The sequence below is a fragment of the Poecilia reticulata genome, chromosome 2 (assembly GCF_904066995.2).
Source record: "Poecilia reticulata chromosome 2, P_reticulata-male-v2, whole genome shotgun sequence".
Taxonomy (NCBI): domain Eukaryota; kingdom Metazoa; phylum Chordata; class Actinopteri; order Cyprinodontiformes; family Poeciliidae; genus Poecilia; species Poecilia reticulata.
In genome coordinates, this window is record NC_088831.1 from 31,686,492 (window position 1) to 31,706,906 (window position 20,415).

Consider the following 20,415-nt stretch of genomic DNA (forward strand, 5'->3'; position numbering starts at 1 on the left):
GGTAGTACCGCGGATATGTCTGAATTTTTAAAATATTTTACATCTAGCTCTTCTGTTCAGCTCTTTCGGCTTGTTTCTTTTTGCTGTACTACTACTACTACTACTACTACTACTACTACTACTACTACTACTAATAATAATAATCTTTCAATCATTTTATAGCAGACTACAATGATTTCTGCTCAGTTAAAGTTTGTAATTTTTGTCATTTCTTAAAAGTCACAATAATGCAATAATGCATATTTTGGTATTGATCCAATTCTAAGTAAATACAGGGCAAGTATCACCGATACTGATACCAATACCAATCCCTATACCAATACCAACATCAATACCTATACCCATACCTATACATATTCTTATTATTTAAGTATGATTTAACATCAAACTCATAATACTAATTTTGTGGAGTTATGTGCTGAGGAGTATCTATGATTGATAACATTATTGATTTATGTGCAACATTGGCACATAGTAATCTGTGCCCATTGATTGGTTGCATTGATGGGTGAAGGAAACAAGCAGAAGAAGATCTAATTGAATTCTTTATTTGCAAGACTGTGATTATGGGTAAATGTGTAAGTGCTTTTTTTATTTGTTCATATTTTTATATTTTGCTGCAGGTTTCAGCTGGCAATTAGTAAATTGTCATGTCCCTTTATCAAAACAGTTTTATTGTCAAAAGAATAGTAATATAAATATTTAATACTAGATCTTGTACAAGAAAATGCAACTGCAACTTAAGGAAAGATGTGAAGGGAAGAAATCTAGTGCTCTTTAAGCTTTCTATTAAAATTGACAAAAAATTTCCCCTTGTCCACTGCAGAATGTAAAAACGATCTGTTAAGTCTTTGGGACGATCGCGCCATCTTCTGGCCAACATTAGAAGCGTCAGTATCAGGGATGGGAATTTCGGCACGGTGCCAGGATCCGCACCATTTATCTTCACTCACTGATCAAGTCTGTTCTAAATAAATATATAAAAAAAGACGTCTCAAACAATATAAAACATAAAATAATCATGAACAATTACCACTGTAGACACTTGTCACACAGACAGTCTAAAACATTTTGCCATTGATTTTTTCTCCCTACACAATGTTGCATTCTTTCTGTTCTAATCAAATAAAAAGTTTGACAAAACTTTCAACTTAGCACTCAGGCATTTAGGTAAATGTTTTTAAACACTAATTGTAACATTAACACTTAACTGAAATAAAGTGAACAAAAAAACACAGCAAACCAGCAACTTCTGTTTACATTATATAGTATATAATTTCAATATCATATTGGTGACTCTGACTCTTATTTACTCGTGTCATAAGTTTATTTGTTTTTAATGATGATGTCAAAACTCTCATTTTGAAAGTCCAAATTTTAAATCTCATAATTTTGAATCGCTTGGTTTGACTTTAAATATCACAATTATGACTTTAAAAGCCAGTAATGGAAATTTCAAAAATTAGAATTATGACTGTGTCTTATATCACCTCGAAACTCAAAACTGGACTTTATATTTTACAATTTTGTATCTGAATGCCACGATTATGATTTTAGCTAACATTATGACCTTAACTGTGACATTTCTGTCTCTCAAATGACTGAAAACCTCAATCATAGAACACACAACCACTGTCAAATAAAAAATAATTAATAAAATGAAACTAGACTGGTGTCTGATCTCTTCGTTCAGTCCGCTAAATGAACCGGCACACTGAGCCGGATCAGTCGCACCGGGCGCATTTCTACTCAATGTGACTATATTAACTCGTCACACATACGTGTCAGTGTCACTAATTCTGAAAGCTGCCAAGCCATTTTATGTGATAATCATGCAATTTAATTAGGGATAATTTGTTTTTAATATATTACTTAATGATAATTGAGACCGTATTTATCAAATCTTAATTCGTCCAAACAGATCATGGTTTCGAAAATTGTCTTCCTCTGTATAGTGGCACATCGTGTTGTGAACTGACAGTGCGCGCGCGTGCTTGTGTGGTTTGTGCCAGTGAGCGCGCGCGTGTCTCTCTTCTGTGTGTGTGTTCCGTTATTTTCCGGGTTGTGCTCAGTCAGTCAGGCAGGGTCTGTGGTGGTTGTAGCGCTACAGCTGCCAGCTGACACTTCCACCGAGGAGGAGCTGAGGTCAAACTTGGCTGTCTCTGTTTCTCTGTCTGTGACCGAGGCGGCATCATCACCACCACCACCATCATCATCATGGCGGATCAAGGCGAATCTCTGGTTCCCGTCCACCATCCACAACCTACCATCAGCTGGCCAATTACCAGGGAGTCCTACGAGCTGCAGGAAGTCATAGGTTAGTACCCGGAGAAGCGGTGTTGTTGTGGTGGGGAAGCAGCCCGTGGTGGGTTATCTGTCGTGAGCGAAGGAGAGGGGCCTACCGGCTTTTTTTTTGTTTTAAATATATGCAGCAGCCTCCTCTGCTTTGCAATGCGGATGTTAACAGAGACTGTCGGAGTCTACCGGTCTACAGTAGATCTGCGCAGACAAGGCGGAATCTCTGCATGGGGGGTGTAAATGTCACATTGAATAAGTCCTCTCTCTTTCAGCGCTCACGGATTAGACGCTAACGCTCCAGCGACAAACTACAAGTTTATTAGTTATTGCTGAAATCACTGTTGCTGTGCCCTTCCTGAGCTGGCACGCGAGTGGAAATATAAAACAGATTGAAATCATCCCAAAATTAGTAATGTTCGCGATGTACTTTTCAAAATGAACAACTTAGTCAGAATGATCCAACATTAACAGGGACTTTCTTACTCTTAATTCAAAAAAGAAAAACATTTGAATGTACTCTGCAACTACCTTTTTTCTTACCGTCAGTCTTTTTAAGGGAACTCGAGTCATCTTTTGAAGAACAGAAAATCCCAAAATATTCAATTTTATATGTGAACATTTGCAAGTATTCAAAGCAATATGTAAACTGCAGTAAGTTTTTTTAATTTCTTTATCACTAGAATAATTGGTAAAAGTACTACAGCTGTCCTCCCTCCCATACCCTGCAAAAAGTTTCAGTGCAAATAAAATAGCTCCTTCCATATTTTTATAGTTCAGGTCATTTTGTTCTCAGTGTTTTATTATATCTTGTGTTACAACTTTTTTGTTTATACATTCATCACAACAACCGTTATTTGTGTGACAAGTCATCTGGTCTATTATGTCATTCCCAAAGCATGTCATAACATAATTATGCTGTTGAACTTGCTATTTAGATACACACACAGCCCTCTTTCCCCACTACAGCCCTTCACTGTTTGACAATCAGACTAAATGTTTCATGTTTTAGGTCAATGACGATTACACAGTGTGTGCATACCTGCATTTATTATATTTTTTATTGACTTTTGCGGGAGATGAAAGGTAGAATTGTTGTTTATACAGTATGACTTGAGGAAAGCATTTTGGTTTCCGTTTACTTTTGCAGCTAATTCAGCAATATGTTTACGTCATTGTCCATTTGAAAGACCCACTTGTACCCAACCTTTAACTTTTTGTTCAGTTTCTTGGGACATGCAGAGTTTCACGCGTGCAGAAACTGCACGCGTTTCCTTGTCTTACATCCAATGATGTAAGACAAGGAAACTGTATTTGAAGTATTGCCTTAAAATAGATCCACAGGTCTATGTACTTAAATGCTGCCAATGAACCATAAGAAGTTTAGTTGACTTCTGAAAGGAACTGATTGCACCAAATTTAATTGGAGTATTGCACTAAAATGGGATGAGTTCATATTTTTGCTACACTTTTCAGATTTAATTTGCTAAGAAAATAAATTGAAAAATGTGTATCCTGTGCACAATTCTGCACTACTTTTCATTGGCTTATTATGTGAAATGCAAGTAAAATATGCAAAAGTCTGTGGTAATGTTTGTTAAAATGTGGGGAGTTGTTTAAGAGTTACTTGTTCCCACAATCAGCAGTCCCATCTCACATGACATAAAGCATGCCTTATCCACCAGTAACAGTTGGCAGAGTGCCGTACGTCCCAGCAACATGATGTCGTCGTGTGATCGTGTTTGAAAAGAGTGATGCACTCTGCTTGCATTTGCTCCAGTTGTCACAGATGAAACATGAAAGCTGTTACCTAAACACAAATGCCTCAGAGGGATGTTGAAATGTAAAGTCCTCCAGCTGTGCATGTGACGCTAGTCCCTCTTGGCTCATATCCCCCTGTGCTGATGCTGATGTGTGGTTGTGATTCCAGGCAGTGGGGCCACAGCTGTGGTGCAGGCGGCCCTCTGTACCCCCAGACAGGAGCGCGTGGCCATAAAGAGGATCAACCTGGAAAAATGCCAGACCAGCATGGATGAGCTGTTGGTAAGCACATTTAATATGGGCTATTTTCTCAGCCTTGTGCTTTTACACCACTCTCTAATGATTTGCTGCTACATTACCTCTGATAGCTACACCTTTCAAGTTACACACATTTCTACGGTTAACTTGAATCCTTAGGGATAAAATGTTTTGATTTTTTTATTAAATGTAAAGTGTCGTGCAAATGTTCTTTGCCTACAGAAAGAAATTCAAGCCATGAGTCAGTGCAACCACCCAAACATCGTCACCTACTACACTTCCTTTGTTGTGAAGGATGAACTTTGGTTGGTGATGAAGCTCCTGAGTGGAGGTGAGTTTAGTATGATGTAAAGTTAATAGTACTTGAGGTGCAGCAATGAAAAGCTGACACACAGCTTTTCATTGTATGTCATTAAGATTTTTATCTCCTTTCTTTGATTTTCTCATGTCAGTGATCGGCATTGGTATTTCCTATAATACCACAGGCTCATCAGGCTCAATTGTAAATTAATTCCAGCGAGATCTACTGTAATGCATTGTACTGTTGTTGTTTTTTTGTCTGTTTAATTTATATGTTTGAAAATCAGAGCAATACCTCTTCTTGTGCTTGATGTAATTTAGGCTCCATGCTGGATATAATTAAACATGCGAGCAAAGAAGAGGATAAAAATCTTCGAGCGTTAGATGAGCCAATTATTGCCACGATATTAAAAGAAGTTCTAGAGGGCCTGGACTATCTCCACAGAAACGGACAAATTCACAGGTAATACTTTTGGTTTCTGTATATTATTTCTAATACGAAGATATTTTTTCATTAAAAATATATTAGTAAAACAAGTACTTGTTTTGCGAGAGCACACATTCCCATGTGAAACCCTGAAATAATTACCGGGATGAAGCGAATGAACAAGCTGCCAAAGTAAAATCCTAAAGTGAAATACAAAGTTCTTTGTGTTCTGTTCACGTCCTTGATTTCAAGGTCAGTGTGAATATGGGGCGTAAACCTCTATGAGCCCCTCGGGCACAGTTCTAGATAGTGATAGTCAGTGGGATCTGTTAACATGAATGGAAGAATCGATGTTGTCCCACGTGACTTTGATGTTTTACTCCATTATTGTTTTGCTGACCTTAGGGATGTGAAAGCTGGGAACATCCTACTGGGAGAAGATGGATCTGTTCAGATTGCAGGTTTGTTACATTATCACACTCTCTTCTGCTTTTTTTCTTTTTAAAGAAGCAACGTGGTCCTAATTTAGAGGTTACAGCATTACTTTCTGGGCTCTGCTGTAACACATTGGCGTACTTTGGCCTTGCAGGGACATATTTTTTTTGTAATGTTCTGTTACATTTTGTATTTGCATAACGTTGAATGAATTCATGCAAATAGAAAAAAACTGTCCAAAATCTGAGCCTGACTGATTGGAAGATTTGTTTGAACCATACAGAAACAAAGGAATTTGGAAGTATTTAAAATTGGTGCGTTTTAATTATTGGTACTGTTTTAAGCAAAAATATTTTCAACGTGGATACATTTTTGAATGTGACCCTCAAACTTATATTAGCCCAAATAGTGGAATAACTAGCTAAAATCACAATATTTTGATAATAATATAATTATTGGATATACCTAAAGAGCATTTGACAGTGCTTGAAAAGCTAGAAATTATTTAAAAAAAGAGTAATATTCTTTGTAGAAGTATAATTATGTAGAAAGATGACATTTAGAAAACAAAATATAATTGCATAAAGGAAAAACAAATAAAATTCAGCATATCCTCTCGATGAGGTCAGTTTTAGATTTAGCTTTAAATACAAACATTATATATTTTTTCACTATTTGGTGCATCACATCCTGGACCTTTAACCATCAGTAATGTAGGATCAGTTTCAATATCTTAAGTGGAACATTTTTCACCCAGTTGAAGTGGAATTGCAGTGATTCATCCTGAAGGTGGAAAAAGTGAAGGCAGGTTTTTCAGCACTGCTTTGGAACAGGATGGTTCGGGTAATATTCCATACATGAAGGAACAATGCTCAGTGGACTTGGTTTGTGGAAAACAATTCCAGGGTCTCTCAGTGTAACACTGAAGGCTAAACAAGTGTCACAGAGAAAATTTGGATCGACAGTGATCAATAAACACTTAATTGAATGTGTGACAATCAAAAATTTGGGATTTTCTTTGTCTTGATGCAGTCCTCTTTTAACGGAAGATGTTTGAACTCAGACAAATTTTACAGAGATGAATATATAAGTCCATTGAGAATATTTAGGACTACTTCCTTTGCTAGAATGTACATCTTAGCACTGTCAAAGTCCAGCAAACATGCAAAGTAAAGACATTTTTCTGAAACGTCTCACATTTTAATGATGGTAACCACTATGTTTATGTTTTGTTACTACAGATTTTGGCGTAAGCGCATTTTTAGCTGCAGGGGGCGACATGACGAGGCATAAAGTTCGAAAGACTTTTGTTGGGACGCCGTGCTGGATGGCTCCAGAGGTGATGGAGCAGGTAAGTCTTTTGTACTTTTCAATTATTTCTCTGTTTGCAGATACAGATTTATACAAGCATCGTCTTTATCATAGCCATTTTCTAACTTGTTAAACATACATTTAGAGATCTCAGAGACCATAAACACACGCATTAAGTCAATGTTTAATTTTTTCTGTGAAACAAAAGTAAATTAAATAAAAAAAGTATTAGTTGTTACTGGAAATACAAATGTAAAAACAATGTGAAAATCTAAATAATTAAATAACACATCAGATGCAAAGTGTATGATCAGCATAACTTTTCTTTTTATAAATTAAAATGTTTTAGTTACATTTATTTTTTAATATAAATTGTTACTGGTTCAGATGAACATGCTGATGTTGTTAAGAATAAGAACAGAGTTTTTTTCCACTTTAAATAAATGTACTAATATTAAATCAACCATTTCTTAGAACTTTTTAGTGTAAGATTATGCAACAACATTCACTTAAAGCCATTTTACATAATTTTACTTGGGACTCCAGTAAATATAGAGAACGTTTTAAGCTCCAGATGTTTTCATTGTGTCCTATATTAGTTATGCTTATCACTAATCATAAATCCTCTGAGCCTTGCATAAGTAAATCTTATTGTCTTTTATAACCCCATGTCTGCAGGTTCGAGGCTATGATTTCAAAGCAGATATATGGAGTTTTGGAATTACAGCAATAGAGTTAGCAACAGGTTCTGCACCCTATCACCGATACCCTCCAATGAAGGTAAGTGTTATGGACAAAAACATTTCTTAATTTATTTCCATGGAGTCAGTTAGATAGAAATGCCGTAACTTTGCAAGACTAATTTATGTCCAGATCAGTCAGATAACACCCAGTCTAATGCTCAAATTTATATTCAGTAACATATAAACCAAGTCAATCCTGATTGTATTGAGAAAGCTCAGGCAATTGAATAAGTTATTGACATTGCAACAATCTATTTTCCTTCTTAAAATCCAATCATCTAAAAAGACATCATGTGTTTGCCTCCTTTATTTTCCCTCCTTTTGATAGTGCTGCTTGGATGTCTGGATGTTTTTTGACTGTTTTTCCTTGTGCTTTCAGGTTTTAATGCTTACCCTACAGAATGATCCGCCCACTCTGGAGACGGGTGTTGAGGACAAGGAAATGCTCAAAAAATATGGAAAATCATTTCGAAAGCTTATAACTACGTGCCTTCAGAAAGACCCTGCAAAAAGGTTGGTACCATAACATATGAATGAGCAGAGCTGAAGCAGTTTGTACTAAATAACGAGCACTTGATCTTATTTAACTTTTAGACAGTGCTCCAGTTTTGGACATGCATAATCATGACTCTTGTTTTTCCCCTTTCAAGTTAACCAATCAGAGTTTCTTAGGTTTTTCCTTGATGTGTGTGTTTTTTACTGTAGCATTTGTTTCCCATGTCTAGGAGAACTCTTTCTGCACATGTTGGATTAATCGAGCATGATTCTTTCTTGTTATATTTTTCCAATGGCATTTTCACTTTGTTTTGTCTGTAGGCCTACAGCAGCTGAGCTTTTGAAGTGTAAATTAATCCAAAAGGCAAAGGTATTTCTTTAATCTCAAATATTTGCTGCACTGTCTTTGTTTGGTTTTATTAACATTTGATGGGTTGAAGCCATATTGGATTCTATTGGTTATTTTCATACACACAACACACTCAGTCATTGAGGTGTAGCCGACTTTTCATGTAAAATAGACCATTTTTAGTTGACTATATACTCAATCATTTCGCTGATTTTGTTTTGGTAAATAATAGAAAAGAAGGGGAGGTAAGATGGATGCATCTCAACAAAAGTAGAAAATCATCACAATTTAATTAAATTCCAAATCTGAAATTTGTATAGATTTTTTGCTTACAGATTTTTGTATTTTAATAAATCATTTGTAATGTTTTTTGATGATTACAGCATACAGGAAATGAAAGCCCCAAATTCTGTATCTCAGAAAATCCCAAGATTGAAAAATTTAAATATTACTCTGTGAGTAATAAATCTGTTTAATAATATAAGAGTTTCAGATTTTTATACTGAACTAACAAAATAAGTGCACTTAAGGTAGATATTACATTTTCTGGGGATTCTCCTGTTTTTAAATTACTATCTTATGTTTCTAACTAAGTATTTTTTGAATAGACAACATTTGTATGCAATCTAAACTTGTGCCAAACCAATAAATAAGAAACGTGATTTTAAGGATGCTTGCCACCACTAAAAGGTCTGCCTCAACATTGTTGTTAAGTTGCATTTAAATTTTTTAAACTGTGAGCTACATCCCATTCCCTCTTTGAGGAGTCATGTGGCCAGCTCTGTTCCACAGAAGCTGATTAATATCAGAACTGTAGATAATTTGCAGAGTTTGCGGCATGATGGGGCAGTGATTATCAGCGTTGTCTCACAGATAGAATCTCGGCAGGGTCTTTCTTCTCCTTTTGCTGCAGGCGTTTGGGTATTTTTCAGATCTACAGCATGGAAAATATGTTGCAAGTCATTGCCAAATACTTTCCTCTTTGACACCTACGATACTTTTCAGATTGACTGAATTAGGATTTTCAAAATATGCTTTCAAAGTACTTGTCTTTATGTCTTACTGATTTACTTGTCATGCATACTTTTTTATGTCCCCTCCAATGTTTGCGAGTATGGGAAGGACCCTGTTCAAATTACAAGCCATTTGTGGTTTGCATGGCATTATTCAACTTTGATGATTTTAATTTTTTCTTACTTTGTTCATTTTGTCCTGCAGAACAGAGAATATCTTGTTGAAAAGCTTTTGAGTCGTGCACCAAAGATATCTCAAAGAGCAAAGAAGGTATGTTCATGTAATTTTTTGCCCTCTACAATAACACAGTTATTGGTTAAACATAAAAAAAAAAAAAAACTTGTGGATGGATGGACTGCTTTCACTCCAGGATGTTGAATTTACAGTCAACACAACATATGCACTCTGTCTTCCTTTAGCACCTACAACATCTTTTACCCCTATGAATAGACTATATAAAAATGCGGGCCACAGTAGCATAAGAGTCATGCTGTGCAGATCCGCTGACCCATGTGTTAGTACGACTTTAAGAGCAGCTTCCTGCGTATGTCAAGACAAACCTGGATAAATGGATTGTTAACATAAGTTAGCAAAACTGTTATGGCGAACAGGGAGGAAGTGCAGTTTTTCAGGCACAGCTGATGTTGGCTTTACATAATACTCCCCTGATGCCCAGGTCTGAGGCAGGATCAGAAGGAAGAGTGGCTGAGTGGAGGGGTGGAAATTCACTGACATGGTTCAGTCTAAATAGAGGGCATAGTAGACAGGACAAGCATTAATGTTCATGACGTTATAATTACGCACAAACGGGGTAGGGTGGCAAAACGTTGTTGATGGTTTATGTGTGAACTACAGACAGGCTTTCAGTGCCAGTAACAGAGGGAAAGGGCACAGTCTGCTTTGTTATTCAGGAGTTTTATAACAAACCCAGACAACATGCTTTTCTGATTTGCTGTCATGCAGTTGTGTAAAATCAGAAGTAAAACGAGCTTCAGCATTGTGAATTTGGAGAGTATTACTGTACTATAACATTATAACAACCTTTTCAGAATGGATAATTGGGAAAACTGAAAACTTATTTTAGCAAATCCCTTAATGTCTACATTACTTTTCAGATATCTTAAATGAATAGTTCTGGAATTTCGGACTGAGGCTCTATTAAAAGGGGTCGGAATATTATGTAAGACTGACAGTTTTTTCAGCCTCTGGGATCAACTAATTTGGATTTATTCTAAATGAAGATAAAATTAGAACTATTTATTGTATGTAAAATGTTGGCTGTTTATAACTTTTTAGCAGAACTGTGCTTCTGAATCCTTTAAAACTATACCTTTACTATTGATAATATGGGTTTCTAAAGGTTTTTTTTAACTTTTCTTTTGGATTTGGCTGCTTTGTTTTCACATTTTTTTGACCTATCCAGTATAATATGTTTGTTATATGAGTCATTTCAGTCCGGTCTATGAATAATGCAAACATAAAAAAATATTTTGAACTTGTGTGATAAACCGCTGGTTTGTCTAAATGTAAAACACAACATTGCAAAACCAAATTTTAAATGTGCTCTTTAAGCACTTTCTTTTTCACAACTTGTTGAAAACTCAGGCTTGGTTCCCCTTTCTTAAGTTGAGTATGAAACCTGCCAAAGATACAGTACATATTTAGCTTGGATCTGTGGTGTCCATATGTGGCTCTCAGGATCCACTTTCCTGCGTGTTTTAGATGTGTCCCCTCTCCAGCAAACTTGACTGGAACGACTGCATTACTTCTTCTGAATTCAATCAAGTTCTGCAGGAACAAGGTTAAGGACCTCTGCACTAGACTGATAAACTGAAGCATGATGCATGTCCTGTGTTAGACTTTCTGTGAAACATGTTCCTATTTTCTGAAAGACATGACTTTAATATACTGTTCATCTGATGTGAATTTTATTTTAGTCCTGCTACTTCTTCTTTTGTTTTTGAGTCTTTCTCATTTTTTAAGTATTTTCTGCATGATAATAGACATCAGTTCCATGGACTGGATAAATTGTGAGTAAAAAAGAGAAAAAATGTTAAGACCCAGAGCAGTCTGGAGAATAATTGTTAAATGCAAAAATTACTTATTACAGATTAGGCTATAAAGGATGTAATTTAAAACCTTCCCTCAATGTCGTAAAAATGTACACCATGAAATACACAGTTGAAGGTCTGACTCAATGATGACTTTGGCTGTAGAAAATTTGCAGCAGAGTTGATGCCCTTGCTATTTTGTATGGATTTGACCTACAGAGTCCACTGCATTATAAGCTCAGCAACATTATCCAAAGCCTGCAGATACAAACAGTACTGCAGAAACACAACCACCTCAGGATACTGTGACCTTAGCTGCTCCCAAACCTCACTGTTCAGCTCCTCTCTTTGCACAGCCTCCTTAAGTCTCTTGACCTTCTTGATCTGCAGCATTTTCCCATTGACCTATCGCAACCCTTGTTGCTTGGCATTCAGTTTTTCTTTTCTTTTCTTTTCTTTTCTTTTTTCTTTTGCTTTGTGTGAAATTTGGTAGTCATGGTAAAAATATCGACATATGTAAGAAACAAATACTGATAGAGTTTAAAGTAAAAGGACTGGAACTGCATATCGGGTACACCTTCTCATTTTACAAGGGAATGAGAAAGAGATGGCAGATTCTTTCATCAGGAAAGTAATCGTAGATGGTATCTAACAGATGGTATGAAAACTAGAAAAATAAAAAAAACCTTTAATTTTTGGAAATATTGGATAATGTAGGTAGAACAAAGCAAGTATTTGTTGCATATTAAATGTGATTGTTAATAAAAGGAATATTGTGTTCACTAAGGTAGGTAGTTTTGAGTTGAAGAACCAGGATTGCCAGCAGATGGCGCTCTAATACACACAATACATACTTCACAATAACTTGGTGGATCTGTTGTCAATGTAAAATACTGCAATCAATGTGGGTTTGAATTATTGATTTAGCACATGCAAAAAACAAGCTGAACAAACAGAAAACAGATTTATATTGAGTTTAATTTTATGGTCCAGTGGACACATGATAATCAAAAAGTTATTGAACTCTGTAATGATGTTTTCTAAATGCTAATTTTCAGAAGAGCTATCGATACAGAATGCGAAGAAGTTGTAGCCTCTGAAAACATCCAAATCTGCCTGTTGCTTGAGCGGGTTTGGCTTCTAGCTGAATCGATCTGTCTGTTTTGCTAAAGGACCCTGCGCAGAACTGGGAAAGCCTTTGTTCTCAGTCAGATTTAGAAGGTAAACCTGACTCCAGCTGGAAGGGTAGTGCTGCTTTAACTCTGACCTCGACCAAAGCCGAGGGGAATTTATGGTGCTGGTTGCTCACAGATCTGTGTCAGATCTGTGTCGTCTCCTGTGTAATACTTTGGAGCTGAGCTCATCTCAGACTTACAAACTGTCCCAATTTGGGGGGCATTTAGTGTGGCTTTGAATAGCTAATTTTCATGTAAAGCTCTGTAATGTTTGATTAAACAGCTTTACATAGAGTGACTTTGCAAAGCTATTCATACCCCATGAACATTTTTGTTACAACTATAAACTGCAACCTATTTAATTTCAAGTTTCTTTTTGACATAGATCAGTAAAAACAATAAACATAAACTTTGTAAGTAAATTGCTTATAATAGTGTGTGGTTTTCAAATCTGAACAGAATGGTGTGCATTTGTTTCTAACCTGCTTTAATAGGTTACTCCTAAATAAAATTCAGTGGAACCAACTTCCTTCAGAACTTATCTAATAAGGTAATAAGAGTATTCCTTCAACTCAGTTAAAATTCAGCATTTCCATTCAGGGCTCAGGGGTTTGTTAGCGAACAGTAGTGAACAAACAGCTTCATGAAAACCGAGGGACGCACCAGATAGGTCAGAAATGGTTGTGAAAGCCGTTAAAGCAACGTTAGTCATAAAAAAATATATATATTTCAAGCTTTGGGAAATTTTACAGAGCTCAACTGGTATCCAAAATAATTAAAACAAGGTCCAACTGCAAACCTACTTATACATTAAATTAATGTAATCAGGTAGGGAAAACTGTTGATAGGACAAATTATGACTTGTGCACTCCACAAATTTGACCTTTATGGAAGAGTGGCACAAAAATGACAACAAAGTGACACCTAAATCATTTTTTAGACGTTCATGCAAAATGCTGTTTAGTGGTAGTGAATGCTGTGTACTGTAGTGAATGACTACAAACGTACAGATTTTGAACAAAGCATATCCTTTCATGTGTTACACTGGTCTATTCAAAGTTGATGCCTAAATCCTATTAAAATATACAACTTAAAAAATGATGTTCACATGCATGTTTTATTCAAGCTTGATCTATTTCAGAAAGTAGAATTGGTGCAATTGATTGAATACTTTCCAGATGTGCTGTATCCCAAAGGCTTGCAGCTGTGAAGAAAGAGATACGTGTTTAATTATTTTTATTTGTACATCATTCATCACTCTCAATCTGCTTCACATGCTCTACTTCTTGTTAATCTAACATAAAATCCACGCAACATACAAGTTTGTGATAAAGGTTAAAGGGCGTTAATACTTTCGCAGACGTAAAAGTTTAAGTAAGTCTAAATGTGCTTGTGGACTCAAATAAAAAATAAAAAACAAAACAAAACAAAACAAAAAAAAGACACATGTAACATTAATGTCTGTCATGCTGGTGAAGGTGAGGAGAGTCCCAGGCTCCAGTGGCCACCTGCACAAGACGGTAGACGGGGACTGGGAGTGGAGCGACGACGAACTGGATGAGGGCAGTGAGGAGGGTAAAGCAGCGGTGAATCAGGGCAGGGTAAGTGAGGCATTACAAATACATTGCATTTTTTCATAAACAAGGCAGATTTACTGCTTTAACACAGTTGTTTTAAAATATTCAGGGTTACTAAGGTGTTTTATGTGAAGCATAAACCAGCATGAATCCTCCCCCTCTGTTTTTGACAGCGCTCATTCCTCCCCTCCTTGATCAGTTAGTTTTGTAGACATTAGAGGCTTGTCTAGAGTTCACTGTAGTGAGCTGGAAGATCATTGTAAGAAGTGGAGGAAGGAGAAAGCAAAATGTATTGATCAAGAACCCTTTGATAAATATGATATGGTAAGGAGACGTTATGTATTACACAATAAATAACATTTGTAATGATTTAAAACAGAAATTACTGCTGATAGAATATCATTTAAGTTTTCTTTTAGCCATCTCTGGTAGGTTGCTTTCAAAAAGTTGAGAAGCAGATTTGAACATCCATGTGAATGAAATGTAAAAATATATAAAAAATGAATGAAGTGTCTGAAATTGATTATTTTATCGCTCTGTTATTAAGATTGTAATTATTAGTTACACGGATGAATGTGTAAATATGTTTTTTTCCAGTCACGAAGGGTCAAATATGAGGCCAAAGACGTAAGTTAGATTCTCATCTCATTTATTATTTAAGGAAGAAAATTAACAATATTTACACACTTTTTTTTGATAAAGAAACAATTAGGTAAATAATTTAACAAAAATGTACAAGTTTGGCTGCATGATAATTAGAAAACCAGATAAAATGCAATTATTTGAAAATGTTTTGTAAAAATCACAAGTTTAGCACTATTTTACACACATTTAGTGCATATTATTATATTTCTTGTGACAATGTATTGAAGTCAGCCAATCTCTCTTCTTTTAAGCCGCTCTTTTCTGTTTTTCTACCAAGATGATTTTAAAATTCATAATTTGCACAATCATGCCTCTCAACTTCTTCCTCCCAGAATGAGGAAGATGCCAACAATATCCCTATAGAAGGCTTGTCTGTACAGCATCCCCAGGTGAGGGATTCTGCAGAAGCAGCGCTAATTTGTCATGATTCAATGACCTTGATGCTGCAATGATTGTCTGTGTGTGCATAATGTACATGTGCAGCTGACGCTATATGTGTGTGTTGGTGCATGCGTGTGTGTGTGTGTGTAAATGTGAGAGTGTCTGTCTCCAGGATGGATGCTCTCAGCAGTAATAACTCACAGTAAATGGCTGCCTGCCTGACAGTGCCAGCTCAGTGGATAGGTGTATCTACTCCCAAGACTTACTGCCACTGTGACTCATTTTCAAAAATCTATTGTCATTGTGAAAGTGAACCAGAGCATTTTTGGGGTTGTCTTATGTCCCACTTAGAAATTATCTGAGAAGACATTTTTTACTGAAATTATCAATTCTTTCTAACATAAAAGACCAATAATATCGCAATATAGACAAATAATGCATCAAACCTTTATTTATTGTTCCTTTTCTTTTCCCCTTACTTTCCCAACTTTCCCTACAGATTAGATAAAGCGATTCAATCATGCATTGCATTATAGATTCAGCTCTGCACACACTTTGGATTTATTCTGATTACATGCTCCTTTTTCACTGCAGGGCATGATTTTTTATTTTGTCTGTGTTGAAACTGCATAAAATAGGGTAAACTGATTCATTCCCAGGTATTTTCGATGCAGGTGGAACCATATGAGAATACACCCTTCATTCAAGGTGCTGTGAACATGGTACTGCGGCTACGGTAAGGCTGAACATAGTTTCCTACATTACTCACATACCAAAAAAACATTCAGTATCTTCCAAAAGCATTCACTCCTCTTATCTTGTTTAAATTTGGTAATTTTTACATAGAAAGCTTTAATATATTTTATAGGGGATTTAAGTGACCAGATAACCCAAAGTGGTGTTATTGGAGAATTCAAAGGTGGCTATACTTTTAAATATATAAGTAAAAGAAATAACGCACAGAGACGTAGTTCTTGCTGCTAGGCCACAGCCGAGCTTTGGAGATTTATTACACACTCTGCCACGGAACTCCTTCTGTGGCAACTCCTTAAGTAGCATTTCCGCTCTTACAGTGTTAAATTGTGAAGTGGAAGGAAAATAATTGCTTTTGAATTGTAAAATGTGAAAAGCTTCGGGATGTAATTTTTCAAGTTGATTTAGATAAAGTCACTATTATTTCTTTATTTTAACTGGAGCAAGAAGGCTACAGATAAATCTGTTGTTCTTTGCTTGAAGGACTCTGTACAGATCACTTGGTTTTACCTGCAGTGTTTGGTGGCTTATTTTGCTACAATGTTCTTTCAAAAGACTTTTAAGCATCACAGTGACATGAAGAAGTGAAGTCTTGTTGTTCAGCTAAAAATATCAATCTAGATACTCGGCTGTTGTCAAACGACAAAATTTATTGGCTGAATTTGAAAGAAATGGCAATGAAAGTCTAAATGAAATTGAGCTTTTCATCATATTAGTGTGCTTTCTATTACTCTGTTGATGATTCAAAAATGTTAGAGATGTAAAATAGAACTGGCCTGAAGATGTTCAGAAATGGACAACCATTTATAGGTTTTTTTTGATAGTTCAGAGTCTGTGGCTCCCCGGTGAGGCGGCCGTCGAGTGCTGATTTGCTCATGCAGACATCTGAAGGAAGGCGTCAAGAACAGCACAGATTATTATTTTTTCCATTCGGTAACAAAACATAGGTCCAAAAACAACAGGTGGCAATAAACTGCTTACTGCAGAGTAGTCAGCACTTCAATACGAAGGGCTTTGATGTGTTCGGTTCTCTGTTCTTCAGCTCTGTAACGTACAGGGATTTTGCCCGATAGTGCTCATAGATAATCAATACAACGGACAGAATCAATGCGAAATGCATTTAATCTCTTCAGAGTATTTGACAAGCTATATTAATTTAATATAGCTAGGATCTGCTATAAATATTTCTGTAATGTGTGCGAAGCCACTTATACTGTAAATGGAATCATAATTTTGATGAACTCTGATAATAAAAATTTAATTTGAAGAGCATATATTTTCAAAAAGTGGATCCCAAATGGGTTTTAAAAAATATTAAATGACAAGCATTAAACGACCAAATTCATGAGATAAGAATAAACATCAAATTGGTTCTCATTCTCAGGCAAGAAAAGTTGAAAGCTGATTAGCATGGGTTTATAGTAAGGAGATTACCTCTGAAGCAAATAGCTAGCAATTGGACTAGTCTGATTATTTTTCGTCGTGTTTTTAGAAAAAGTATGGAGAAGTCTAGAAAAAAGAACTACAAGTCTAAATGAATGTATGCACATATTAATAAAAGTAAACTGAAGTCTACTTATAATATTCGAAACAAGATAGGAGCAACTGAGATAGAGGTGACATCTCCATGTTTCTTTACAAGCCTCTTACAGCAAATCCAGAATCACATAAATGTCAGACTGTTCTGAAACATGGTGCTAATATTGAATTTTGGAGAAACATTGATATTTAGTCTCAGTGAGTTTGTCTGCTGTTGTTTCTGTAAAAAAATATTCATAAACTTTAATCTTCTGCACAGCCATCCCAAGCTGCACACAAATTGACAAGAAATAATTGCTTTCCAGTTATTTACTTAAGGGATAATTTTGTGAGCTGCGTTTACCCTTTTAACAGGACAAAGTTAAATTGCTGAAATGGAGGAAGAAATCTAAAAAATTAATTTGGGGCTCTGTAAACTGGGGCAAGACTATTTACAATTTTATGAGAGATGTAGATATTAAATAATAAATCTGTTAATTGTAGCTGTAAGAGTGATAAATTGTATGTAGTTCCTTCAAACATTTAAAACATTGGACTGTCTTAAAGATTTGATTAGCTGAAGTACTTACATGTTCTGCTCGTCTTAACTGGGTTTGTCTGTGTGTGTTGCCCTCTTGTCATTGTTCTCAATCTTGTTTGTATAATTAGAACATAAAAATTGCTAGATTATTGAACAGAATCTCAAAGATCTGATGTTTTTTCTGGTCAAATAATGCAGTGTACCTAAGCACAAGTAGGCTTCAATTTAAATGAAGGAGACTTAAAGTTAAATGACTTTCACCACTGTTCAAACATAAAGTCAGAGGGGAGAAAAGAAAGTGGAAATTGTATGTTTATGGAGACTGTTAGCTATTAGTGCTGCGTTCAGTTTCTCTTCACAATCAAAAATCCAATCTGGAAATGACATCATTACCTAGTTCGGTATGTTTTAGCAGCAAGTTGGAATACCAGTGGCATGTGCTAAATTTTCTGTAACAAACTAAGTTGCCATTTCAAACTGTTAATGTATTTTTCTCTATTTGATACTTTCAAACACTTAAGGAACATGCTCATAAATGGAAATTATTCACTTGTACGTGTTCTACCAGTCTAAAGAAATATAAACTTGTGCTAAGAGTAATGTTACCTATATTACTTGCATTACATTTTGCAGTGAGTGAAGCCTCTACAGATAATGGGAAGACTCACATTATTATATTAAAGTTGCTCTGATTTATCCATTCGTGCTGCTTGTCTTGGAACACACATGGTTTGGAAATGTTGGCAGCTGTTTGGAAACTATAGTCTCCAAAGGTCTGCATTGTCTACCTAGGGAATTCACACAGACTGGGAAAAATCAGCCACAAAACTCTAATCAGTGAATCTCTATCAGTTGGTTCTTCTGTTTGCATGTGACAGGAAACAGTGCTGGTCTATACAGGCCAACTCTGGGATCATTCTAAGTGTTTTTTGTGTGTTTTTATATTAACGTCTGAGTGTTCATTCAGAGGTTATATGTTCTTCCTACACACCAGACCAAAATAGAACAGTGTTGGTGGATGAAGTGTTGTCTTCCTGTGACTTCTGCAGAATCTGTTTTATTTTTTTACATTGCTCCTAAATATTTTTAGATGAAGGCTGCAGAGTTTCAGGACATTTATCATAGCAGCTTTGATCACCATGACATGCTGCCTCATCAGCCAGCATTGGACAACCAGGTCAGTTTCCTGAAAATGAAAGTATCCAGGCTCAGTCATAACAAATTGAAGATAAATCAGAGCTAAGACTGTTTATAAAGTGCTGTGTGTAATAAACTCATTAGCGATCTGTCTTCATTTGTGTATGTCTTGGGTTATGGTTAAGTTCCTCACAAATGTGACATATGGGTTTGTGGAGTGATTTATATAACCGGACTGGAAACCAAATTAATCTCATCCCAGGAGTGGTGTTGGTTTTCAGCAATATCAGTTCCTGCCTGCCCCATAAAACGGAGGCTCCCAGAACACAAAAACATTTTCTCAGATTCGTACAGCCGTACAACTTGATCTACATAGAGAAAAAGTATAAAATATTTTACTCTGTTCTTCTATTGGAATGTTGTACAAAGGCTTGACTTTTTTTTTGCAACATCATAGCACACATGCATCAGCGATGCAGGTTTGATGGAGATAATAGGCAATTAGACAGCTGCTACCTTAGTACTTGTATCGCTATGTCAAAATTAAATTAATGAGATATGTCCCCTGCCCTACACGGTTTGCTCGTTGACAACAACATCCCATTTTTCCTTTGAAGTTGTGCCTTTATGGTGAATTTAATTATTTCTCTAATGAAGCTTGCTTACAATCATTGTGCCAGATAGTCTTCCTTTAGCACCTACATTCATTACACCTTTCAGTGTGAAAATTGTTATCAAAAGGTCAGATTGTGATGTTACTGGTAATGACAAAACTTCACAGGATTATCACTCACCTTTATTGTCATCCTCCCAATGGAGTGTTTGAACACCTGCGTGATGTTTTGATTTCAGAGCGCCTCCTCTTTGTTATAAAAAAGGGGGAAAACTTGTCTCTCTCTGTTGTGAGAGAGATGTTGTTTTCTCTCCCAACATCGAGAAAAAACAAGATTAGCAACTGGAATGTGAATATTGTGGTACACTGAGTAATGACTAGAGACACAAAGTCCTCCAAAGGTTTGGAGGCCAAATCAATGTGAAAAAAAGAGAGTTACTGCATTTTTTTTAGGATATCACAATTTTTTTTTAACATCGACAAGTATAAGGCTGAATAAGAATATATTTACCTACACAACAATGAAGTTAAGATGCAACATTGTTGTTCAGACATCAACAAGGATGAAATTAGGCTGAGATACATTTTTGTGGTAATAGCTTTCATTACTGCAACAGTGTCATCAAGGTACACAGT

General features: G+C 35.9%; 1 protein-coding gene across 2 annotated transcripts in view; it reads left to right on the forward strand.

Annotated features, from left to right (window-relative positions):
* The first annotated feature begins 6 nt into the window (after nucleotides 1-6).
* stk39 (serine threonine kinase 39) overlaps nucleotides 7-20,415 on the forward strand; it is a 29,401-nt gene continuing 8,992 nt past the window's right edge. Inside the window, exons 1-14 of one of the 2 annotated variants that reach the window (XM_008404049.3) lie at nucleotides 7-2,317; nucleotides 4,226-4,338; nucleotides 4,537-4,645; nucleotides 4,936-5,077; nucleotides 5,447-5,502; nucleotides 6,718-6,827; nucleotides 7,466-7,567; nucleotides 7,910-8,043; nucleotides 8,347-8,395; nucleotides 9,593-9,658; nucleotides 14,093-14,215; nucleotides 14,789-14,818; nucleotides 15,169-15,225; nucleotides 15,877-15,953. In XM_008404049.3, coding sequence (XP_008402271.1) covers nucleotides 2,218-2,317; nucleotides 4,226-4,338; nucleotides 4,537-4,645; nucleotides 4,936-5,077; nucleotides 5,447-5,502; nucleotides 6,718-6,827; nucleotides 7,466-7,567; nucleotides 7,910-8,043; nucleotides 8,347-8,395; nucleotides 9,593-9,658; nucleotides 14,093-14,215; nucleotides 14,789-14,818; nucleotides 15,169-15,225; nucleotides 15,877-15,953 — 1,268 coding nt within the window. In that variant the 5' untranslated portion in view covers nucleotides 7-2,217. The remainder of the gene's footprint in view (nucleotides 2,318-4,225; nucleotides 4,339-4,536; nucleotides 4,646-4,935; nucleotides 5,078-5,446; nucleotides 5,503-6,717; nucleotides 6,828-7,465; nucleotides 7,568-7,909; nucleotides 8,044-8,346; nucleotides 8,396-9,592; nucleotides 9,659-14,092; nucleotides 14,216-14,788; nucleotides 14,819-15,168; nucleotides 15,226-15,876; nucleotides 15,954-20,415) is intronic. The other variant, XM_008404050.3, reaches the window with a different exon arrangement.